The sequence below is a fragment of the Phalangium opilio genome, unplaced genomic scaffold (assembly GCF_054372755.1).
Source record: "Phalangium opilio isolate 3A_F unplaced genomic scaffold, DU_Popi_V2 ptg000093l_1, whole genome shotgun sequence".
NCBI classification, from domain to species: Eukaryota; Metazoa; Arthropoda; class Arachnida; order Opiliones; family Phalangiidae; genus Phalangium; species Phalangium opilio.
In genome coordinates this window covers 168961-179784 of record NW_028324198.1, presented here as the reverse complement: position 1 = coordinate 179784, position 10824 = coordinate 168961, and the positions used below count along the sequence as shown (strand labels likewise).

Below are 10824 nucleotides of genomic sequence, written 5' to 3'. Positions count from 1 at the left end.
AAATGATATCGTAGCTAGTCAAGAACATACACAAGAAAATATTCCAGCTGCCGTCATGGGTTGTTAAGGTCAAAGTGGAACAGCTCCAGCTCATATCAAAGCTCGTCAAGCCAAAATTATTAGTGACCAACTTAAGCCACCTAACTCTAAAAGAAGGAAAGCTATCGATGTTAATTATAAGATCATTTCCTACTTAGATGCCGCTATAAGGAGTATAGAGAGAAAATGGGGTCAAAATGATGAATCTAATGTCTTATACTTTAAAAGCTTGTTGTTTAGATATGAGGATATTTACAAAAAAGAGATTTATTTAAGGTTTCAAATCGAGAAACTGTTTTATGAGGTTGAATCGACCGAGTAATCTATGTTCGTTATTAATGCTTTCGTATCACCTACAATTTAGTTCCTAAAGTCTGAAATGAGTCAATTTGGTTATGTCGCAATGCTGGCATGTGTTAATGACGTTACAAATGAAGTACAAATTTTCAAAACAATTATATATATATATAAAATTAAGATATTTAACGTATATCTAATATTTACAGAAAGAAATACGAGAATTTTTAATAATATTTACCAAAAGAAACACGAGATAAAAGTTAGATTCTAAAATTCTGTGACAAACACTAGTCATGATAGACCATATTGTTTGTTTGCATTCTCTTCTTGCCCAGGAATGGCACCTTCGATGCATAAATATTTGGCTAATGTATCTCTCAAATCACCAGCAAAACGACTATGTCTATTCGGTTGATTCCTCTCGGAAAGATCTTTTATCACGCATGATGCTACATTTTCTCGCCAGTTTCCATTTCTCAAGACTCTGTTTTCATCTACGTAATCTGAAAACCTTTCTGGCGCATACTTTCTTGATGTAGAGGGCTTTACGAATTCATCCGTCATAAGGTAGTTATATAGACATACTGCGGCTTTTACAAGCCCATCAATATTTTCGAGACTACCATTTTGAGTCCGTGAGAATATTCTCCAACGAACGCCCATGATGCCAAAGGTATTTTCAATTACAATTCTAGCTCCACTAACACGAAAATTGTAGATTCTTTTGGTCAAGTCACCCTTTCCAGGGTAGGGCCTCATGATATCACGAGAGAGAGGAAAGGCCTCATCTCCAACAATGTAGTATGGAGATTCGGTTTGCGAGCCTGGGAGAATTATTCCTTCAGGAATATTTAGATCGTTGTTTTGCATGCGAATACCAAATTCTGATGTTCCATAAATGCCACTATCACTTTGATAGCCATAACTACCCACATTGACCATTAAAAATCTTTAATGAGCATCGCAAAGAGCTAACAAAACGGTACTAAACGTTCCTTTGTAATCATAAAACATAGAGCCCGAGTTTCTTGGTTAAGCTATTTGCACATGCTTGCCATCTATCGCTCCAATACAATTTGGTTAGCTCCATTGTTTTTCAAAACCTTGAGACACTTTGATCCATTCCTCTTCTAAAGACGGCAGCTTAATGTAAACAGGAGCCATGGTTTTCCAAATAGCATGGCATGTTTTTTTTATTATGTTTGAAACCTTGGTTTTTTCCAAGCGGTAGCTATGATACAAGCTAACTTGCATGTCACCGCTTGCCAAAAATCTAAATCAAAAACCTGATGTTAGAAAATGCCACTATAGAAACACATCTCAATAATAATACCGTAGAGTGAGAGCTAATTTTTCATCGGGAGAGACGCTATTTCTGAAATTGGTATCTTTTTTCGTTATTTTGTCGCGGACTGGGAATAAGACATGGTCAAATTGGGCAGCAGACATACGGAAGTATCTAAAAAATTAATAACTTTATGTCATTCCTTAATTTCTTCAGAATGAAGCCAAATGAAGAAGATAACTGCTAATCAAAATGAAGTGACTGCAGTGGTGGGAAAATCCGGGAAATTGAGGGGTATGCTAAATTTCCTTTCGAAAATCGCAAAACTTGGTTTCAACAAGCCGGGCTCATATTCGTAGAAAGAGAATGATAGTTGGGAGATTTTACATTCTCATTCTCAAAACTACGAAAGAGACAGTGGGGGAAAGAAGAAAACATTTTTCCCCCTTGCAAATGAATTCTCCCGAGCGTTTCTTTCCCCTCCGCGTAACTAGAATAAGAATTCTACCTTGAGGAGAGCAGGGAAGAAAGGGAGAAGCCGCCTAATGCTAACAGAACTCGTATCTAGCGGGAAGGGGTTGAAAACGGGGGTATGAAATACTATGTTCGCTCTCTCTCTCCCTGGGTCATTCGGTGGATCATTGAGCATGCGCGAAGTGACATCACGAATAGTTCCTACATGAGATAAAAAATTTGGATTTTGCGCAGTAGAGCTCGCGGTGGCCCGGGCGATACTACCCCCGTTGGCTGGGAAATTTACTTCCCCCACCCAAAAGAGAGACACCTCGCGCTATTCACGCGGCATCTCCCTTTCTCTCCCTGAGGAGAGGCTGCGGCTATGCAGCCTATATAGGTTGAGGGATTAACAACATTCGCGGAGGAGTCATTCTTACACTCTTCAAAAACATTCTCACTCTCCCCCCTCTTTCATCGTTCTTGGAATGCATGCCTAGGATTAAAAACACGTTCAATCCCATTATTTTTCCCACAAAAAGACCATAAGGGTACTAGATTGGGTTATAGTCTATATTCGTTTTCGGGGAAAGTCCAGTTCGATTATTTTCATTTTATTTATATATTCCTTAGCCAATCTTTCGCTACGTATTCCCCTCCTAAGTCTATCTGGGACATCGTTGCATGACGTCGAGTGTTTTTCGCCCCTTTTAGTATTTTTTTAGCATATAGTTTTTTTTTGGAAAATAAAACATGCGATTTTACAAGTATGGATTTTTTGTATTTTGAGAACTTGCAGGCTAATAGTACAATCATTTTTAATTAACTCGTGGGTTTCACTGTTTTACAATTTATAATTGGTGAATGTTTCTTCTGTACTTTAACAATTTTGAATTACATTTCGGATTCATCCTCGATGAATGTAAGACAGTATTTTGTTTGCCAATACGGGGGCTATTATGGCTTATAATTCTTGCGTATGAGGTAAAGCTGAATTTATAGCGTGGACCATTAAAAACACATGATCAAGGAAATTTGCATCTTGGTGTTGCGAAAGTTCCCGGGGACCCCCACTACCAGCATTCCCCTCCGATAGAAACCCCTGGGGACGCCTATGAGGGGTAGTCGGGCATCGTGATTGGTAATTTAAATTCGGTGGAAAACAAATGCCCGCCAATTGGAATTTTGTCTGTCGAAGGATGCATCCGATATCTTGGAATTTTATACTAAGTAACTTAATTCAAATGTTTCAATTTTAAATTTAAAACTACAAACTATATTTCTTGGAAATGAAGTTTGAATATAAAATTTTTTTATGATTTATTTCGTCCATAACTTTGAAAACAATGTCGACGCTATATACATTTATAAGTTTTTACTTTAAATATTACAATTCATATGGAGAAAAATTACTAAAGTTACATGTAAATGGTTTTTTTTAAATACAAGTGAAAATTAAAGTTAAATAACACTAAATAAAAATAAACACAGCAAATGATATCCTGTGAACTCATGTAAAAGCATCTCCAAGAGATGAACCCTAATAAAAATACGCTGATAATGTTGCTGAGCATTTATGGTGAAATGGTTAATAATAAATTTGCACTGTGGATAGGGGCATATGGTACATCTTTTGAATGTTAACTTTCCCTTTATTGAAGGTTTCCATTTAAAGCTTTGGCATATAATATAAACAAGACACATAATAAAGGCCCGTCACGACAGGACTGACTCAGTCGGACTGATGCCACCGCGTTCTCTTTTTTCACAGCCTAAGTTGGATTTTTAAAAGCCGTATCTTAAGGGGGAAGGGAACCGACCCAAGGTTCAAATAGCGCTCAGGTGAGCGGGTGTTTATCCCGTTCGGATTATGGGGGATATTTTGAAGTTTTCTTCCTAAAAGCTATGCCACAATCGAAGTTCAATTCCGGTTACCGAAAAGATAACTCTATTAATGCTATTGATAATAATTGCTTTGAACGATGGGCGACGCTGAATTCCTCGGGTGAGACACAGCAATTATCTTCAAAACTCCCTGCTGTGACCAATGTAAAAAGAGAGGCTTTGTTGATTCTTCTACCGGAGGGGCAAGTTACTAGTGAAATGCACCGGTTTAAACAATGGAAGGTTAATTTTAAGCGCCAGCGTCCGGCTGTCTCTTTTGACATAGACATAAAAAATGTCCTTTCAGCTTAAAATTCAAGGAAAAATATTACGTAATCTTATAGGAATTGTTTCTGTTGGATTTTTTAAACTTTTAGAAAAATATTAAGGCCATTAAACGATTAAAAATTATGCCATTTAAGATTAAAGTTATTAAACCCAAGTTTGCGAACAGTGAAAAATAGTGTTTATATCCAACATCTTGAATACATTCGTGTTAACATGAATACGTTCATTAGTTTGGACATAATTTAATAAGCTTATATTAAGGGTTTGCTTGTCATGTTTTAAACGTAACAATTGATTACGGTGTCTTTACAGTTATAAGGCGGAAAAGCCCAACTTTTCTTAGATTAATTAATAATAAAAGTAAAATAGTGTTAGTCTTGATTAACCATCTTTTAAAAAGTTACGCCAGAAGAGATTGTTTCAGACATAGAAGAAAAGCGGCCAAGTGGACGTCACAAATCAGCAAACTGGTAAGTAATTTCGGCCTGCACGTTCTTTCCAGAGGGATGTACAGCAATACGCAGGAATATAATTTAGTTTTAAGCTTTTACGTGGCAGCGTCGTTTCTTAAAACTATTATAAATTTAATGTATCAAATGCGCCAGGTCTTAAAAACAAATCCCCGCAGTTGGTGAATCCAGAACCATTCATTGACTGAAAAAAAAATAATTATTGGGTCTTAAGCTGGATGTGACGGTGTCCTTCTTAAGACTAAATTTAGTCGGTTTATCATATTAGGAAGCAAATTTTAAGTAGGTTATGTTCTAAACCTAAGTTTAAGACGCCAATATTGTAAAGTTGTAATCCAGAGATGAGCACCCAAGAAAAAAGAGAAAAAATCTACGCTATCGTTTCCACCCTTGAGGTAATAATAATAATAATAATTTTTATTTCTCAGTAAAAAAAATACATTTTACTGATGGCAACTAGGTAAAGGACAAGTCCCATTTTTTCACTAGTTACCAGTGCACACACAAAAAAAAGAATAATAATTTAATTTAACACAAAAAAATGCATTAGACCTGATATGGCTGCGCTTTAAGGTGCATACTGAGGTCATTTTTAAAAGTATACACCGACGTACGACATCTTATTTTAGAAGGAAGTACATTCCATTGTCTTATGGTGCGACTAAAAAATGAATATAAAAACGCGTCACATCTACATTTGGGGATATAAAAGGTTAAAATTTCATTCCGTTCATTGATTTTAACATAGTCTAATAAAGGTAGATAATAAAAACCATTAATGATTCTAAATAAAAATGTGAGACAGGCTTTTTGTTGTAAAAGATACATAGGTAAAATGTTCAAATGTTTAAGACGCGTACAATAATCCATTCTGTAATTTAAACTATTAACAGGCAAGTTTATACAAGGCTGTCCAAAAAAAATCAAGTAAAATGCCGCAATACTCTCTCCACTGAATTTTTATCTTTCACCAAATAGGGTGACCATACCTCGACCCCGTATTGTAGTAAAGGTATAACAAGAGCGTTAAATGAAATCAAACTAGCCTTGGAACGGCCGAAAATTCTGCGTATCATACCCGAAATACGACGGGCTTTCGCAGTTATGTAAAAAACATGATTCGCCCATTTAAGGTCACTCGTAAAAATAATACCTAGTAATTTACAATTAAAAACACGAGGCAAGACAGTGTCACTTATCCTATAGTCAAAATTAATTATTTGTCTCCTTCGAGTGAAAATAATATAGGAGCATTTTTTAATATTCAAGTTCAAAAGATTAACCGTGCCCCAATCAACGATTGCATCAATGTCCCTTTGTAAATTAAGGGAATCCTGTTGGCCAGTAACCGCACGAGATAAAAAAGAATCGTCCGCGTACTGCCAAAGAGTGCTATGCGGGGATATATTATGTGGTAGGTCATGTGCATATAGGTTAAATAGTAGCGAACCAAGTATTGAACCCTGAGGGACTCCAGAGGTAACAGGAAGAAAACAGGAGGATTTACCCTGATAAACTACACGCTGTGTCCTTTCCCTAAGAAAATCAGCTACCCAACGTAAAGTATTCCCCTTAATTCCCAAGACTTTAAGTTTCATCACCAGTCTATCATGAGGTACCGAATCAAAGGCTTTTTTCCAATCGAAAATGACCACATGTACGTCGGGCGGGTTTCTTTTGTCTAAGATAGAGGCCCAAGAGTGAAAGGCTTGAACTAGTTGCGTTGAGCAACTGAACCCATTGCGGAAACCAAATTGACGTTGCGGAAGGATCTCATTTTCAGAGCAATAACTTCCAATTTGATCACTTATTATTGCCTCCATTACCTTACAAAATACCGATGAGAGAGAGATTGGCCTATAAGAGGCCAGCTCGGACCTACTGAGGGAGCTACCTTTAAAAAGGGGGACCACATTAACTCTTTTCCAGGCTAAAGGGAGTTTACCCAATCTATAAGAGTAGTTGAAAAAATCTGACAAAGGTTCTGCAATACTCGTAGCACACAGCTTAATTAATTTAGAGGACACGCCATCAGGACCAGCTGAAGAGCTAGACTTAAGGCGCGCAATAGCCGCAGCCACCAAACTGGGAGTAAAGATAAAGTCAGCATCAGCAGTGTTGTTAAACTCATTGTCCGTTAAAAAAGAACTGGACTTAGTAAAACAAGACTGAAAAAAAGAATTGAACATTGACGCAATCGTTTGCGCGTCAGTGATAGGCGTATTATCAATATTCATAAAGTTAGGAATTGGGATTTTAGTTTTTTGTGCAACGAATTTCCAAAATGTTTTAGGTTCCGTTTTGAGCTGAGAGGACAAGCCATTAACATAATCTTTGTAATTCGAACGAGTTTTAGCTTTAATCCTGTTACAAACTCTTCTATATTTGTATCTATTGACACTAGTTGGTTTTGATCTGTATATTTTGAACAAAGTTCGCTTGAGATTGGCGAGGTGAACAATGTCTCCAGAAATCCAAGGCTGCTTAGACCTTCTTGAATAAACCATCTTTGAGGGAATTGCGTCTTCCACACAAGACCAAAATAAATCCGACCAAAAATCCCAACTTTCATAAATATTTCCACCAAAGGCAAGATGCCAAGGTGCATGGTTAATTAGCCCATTTAAAGAAGTTTCATCCGCTTGCTTCCACTGCAAAACACGCATAGGAGCACGCATAGCCCGTACGTACTCACAGGAAATTCTACCGCTAATCGCATGGTGATCACAACCGTGAAGATTATCAACTACCTGAATATCATTGATAAATCTGCGCTCATTAATGTAAACCAAGTCGAGGATTTTGCCGTTTCGAGTTACATCGAATACAATTTGAGTAAGTCCAAGATTAGAAATACATTCGAAAAAATCCATAGCAGGAAGACTGTCCGGGACAGGTCTAGTTAAACCCAAACATGCCAAATTAAAATCACCAAACAAAATAAAAATATCATGACCGTTGATAATATCAGTTATAGCGTTAAGTAGAGAGCATAAGCTCATTATATAGTCTTGAGTGACCGGTGGCGGAACATAAACGCACCCAAAAAGAATTGTTCGAGATTCACATTTAGCAGAATAAAAGACAATCTCAAGACTTTTGCCTAAGGCAGTTTTAAAAAGTTCAGTATTGATTACGGTTTCTACAGGCGTGAGATTTTGATTAATTGCCAAAAGAACACCACCACCCCTTATAGATTCTCTGTCATTTCTAAAAACGACATAATCGTCATTAAAAAACTCTGTACTAGACACGTCACGATTAAGCCAGGTCTCCGTAAGACCGATAACGTCCGGTAAATTCTGCTCCACAAAAACCGAAAAGTCGAGAGATTTATTTTTTAAACTACGCACGTTCGCCACATGAAACGAAACTAGTGACCGGGATAACGTTTTTCCCACTGTGTGGTCCGCAACCTTTCTTGGCTTACAACAAACACTATTTTCCGTAAAGAATGAGTCGCTAAAAGGTGGGAGTCCGCAACTGAGACACACGAAAGATGAATCTTGTAGATGAAAAGATTTCTTTAAGACATTAGGGTATACACACTTCGCGTGAAATTCAAACACACAGACACAGCAGCGAAAACGTTTTTGATTCTTACGAATCAGTTTTTGGCAAGCTTTGCATTGTCTTTTAGGCAAAGGCCCGGGATTCAACTCAACATCACCAGAGAGTAACAGCACGGAGACGGAAAAAAGCTTACCGCAAAAGTCATAACCCTGCTTAACCGCCGGAGACTTTCTTTTGATAAAATACCGTCCATTGAGAGATAAGCTAAATAAAAAACTCGACGGCAAAAAGCAACCAGCAAAAAGAGACGAGACGCGATCGCATAACTGTAATTCAAAAGAACCACTACACGACAAAAACAGTAGCGAAAATAATCCAATGAAATAAATTCCAGCGAAAGTCTAGAGAGCTGCAAACTGAAAAAAGTCATTCCCAAAGCCTGCCAAATCCAATGGTAAAATTTTCACAAACGCCACTGCCACCCTAACGCCATTGTTATATTTTCAACTCCTCCCTAACACCAACCTAAAGCTCATTTCATTTTTGAATCCCTACCAAAGCCAATTGTGAAGTTTCACACGAATTCCAATCCCTGCCAAAGCCAATTGATAAATTCAATAATATTTCCAATCCCTGCCGAAGCCAATGTGAAATTTGACAATTTTTCCAATCCCTGCCAAAGCCAATGAGAAATCCGACAAGTTTTCTAATAATCCCTGCCAAAGCCAATGAGATATGCGACAAGTTTTCTAATCCTTGACCAAACTAATGAGATATCCGACAAGTGTTCCCATCTCTGCCAAAGCCAATGAGAGCTTCAACAAACTTTCTTACTCCAAACACAAAAGCATTTAACCTAACCAATTTTCATTTATATTTACCCCAACGATTTCCAGCCGGCCCTGTGGTATATTATGAAATTATATATTATGAAGGTTTTCCAACGTTATCCCACTGCATTTTTTCAGTTATTTTTATTATAAACTCGAACATTGTTTATAATTGTAGTTTTCCTTTTTACGTTTAATCAAAGGCGACGGAAAAATTTATGACTCTCTAACTTAAAAAGAACAAATAGTTTCGTTTTCTCTCGCACAGCATTGAATTTGATTTTTATTGCGGAGGGACGGCTGTACCAGCCGCGACCGTCATGTCCCGTCTGTGTGGGGTTGAACTTCATGCATCCCGCTTGCGACAAAACAACCGCGTGGGAAATTCAAAGAGGAAAAATTGACTAATATCACTAATGCCACCCAACTCCGGTTGAATAAAATAAGGCTGGCTCTCAATGCCACCAACTCCATTTGGATACTATAAATGCCAACGCCAGCCAAAGCCACCTGAATCCAACAAAAATCCAGTCCCGACCGACTCCCGTATAAGTTTTCGAAATATTTCCACTCCCTTCCGACTCCGTTCCATTTCAGAGATAATATTCCCAAAGCCACCCAAAGCCAAATTATTTATTTTACCCAACTCCAACTCCGACCAAAAATGAGGGAGTCCCTTGGCTTTCTATGGAGTTGGAGTTTTCCCAAAGCCTTTGCAGTCCTCTAAGCGAACCCCGTTTCACGATATAACATACTGATAAGATACTGATAAGATAACGCTTATCGGAGAGAAAATTAAATGCGACCGCACGGCACGAAAACCGAAAAAAAAAATTTAATCGAGTAGTTTGTCTTAAGAACGTCGTGGCGGCGTACTTCTTAAGATTAAATTTACTCGATGTATGACGCGTTTTTGTTTGGAGGAAGTGTACCGGGTACGCGCTTCACTCCGAGGGGTTTCGCCAGTAGCCCTAATCCCCTCTTTACGCCAATGCATGGCTCGACGACGGACGCACTCCTAAAGAGAAGAAAGAAGATAAAAGATAAGCTATTCGCTCATTTCATAGAAGTGCATGTATTACAATGGGGGAAACGGAAAAGCACCGAGCCAACCTTTATGATGCACTCAACGCAATAAGTTTCAGTAAGGTTGCCGTAGTTTCTGCGTTATGACCGGAGTGCTGGTATCTGGTCAAAGTTCGGGCTCCGTCCACAGCAGAGCTCATTAGGGTCGTGGAAACAGAAACCGCCAAGTACCTCTTGGCGAGCTTCGCCAACTTTGGCATTATTGCTTCCTTGGCCCTCCAATCATCCAATGCAGCCATGTTACTTTTTTATCCACTTTCGGTGTTAACACTTCCTTCAAATAGTTTGTGACTTCCGCTTAAGACGTTGCTATCGATGCCGTTGTTTAAGGCTGGATTGTGCAACCAACTGGATTTAGGGATAGAAAGATTAAGTTTCCGGGGTCAACTACAACATCAACAGGCTCGTCATCTTTCAGTTCTTGGGACGCAAAATTCGGTTAATTCGTCGCTCCGTTCGGGATGGACGTAGTTACCTAAAAGATAAACACATACAAAATTATTTTGCATAACATAACAAAGAATGAAAATTGTACAAAATATCCTTGAGCAACATAACAAAGAATGAAAATTGTACCAATGAACACTTATCGCTTCTGCCTCGGGTCCAAAAATGATGCCAAAATGTAACTCTCGTCATTGAGAACGGTTGCGAAAGTTGCTGCAAAATCTTTCTC

The 10824-nt window shown here is 38.1% G+C and overlaps 1 protein-coding gene across 1 annotated transcript; it reads right to left on the bottom strand.

The window, feature by feature from the left end:
- Positions 1-5013: 5013 nt before the first annotated feature.
- On the bottom strand, positions 5014-10387 carry LOC149640134 (uncharacterized). The gene is made up of 4 exons (XM_089850637.1): positions 10217-10387; positions 9958-10080; positions 6003-8558; positions 5014-5019 (listed from the first exon to the last, which is right to left on the bottom strand). Exons 1-4 carry the CDS (start codon positions 10385-10387, stop codon positions 5014-5016), a joined length of 2856 nt encoding a protein of 951 aa, XP_089706763.1.
- Between the last annotated feature and the right edge of the window lie 437 nt (positions 10388-10824).

Excerpts from the sequence above, each read along its gene's own strand:
- LOC149640134 (XM_089850637.1), bottom strand. The coding sequence starts at position 10,387 with ATGGCTGCATTGGATGATTGGAGGGCCAAGGAAGCAATAATGCCAAAG. Across the intron at positions 10,081-10,216 it reads GTCATAACGCAGAAACTACG|GAGTGCGTCCGTCGTCGAGC; the intron begins GCAACCTTACTG and ends TCTTCTCTTTAG. Across the intron at positions 8,559-9,957 it reads AAAAACGCGTCATACATCGA|TTATGCGATCGCGTCTCGTC; the intron begins GTAAATTTAATC and ends TTTGAATTACAG.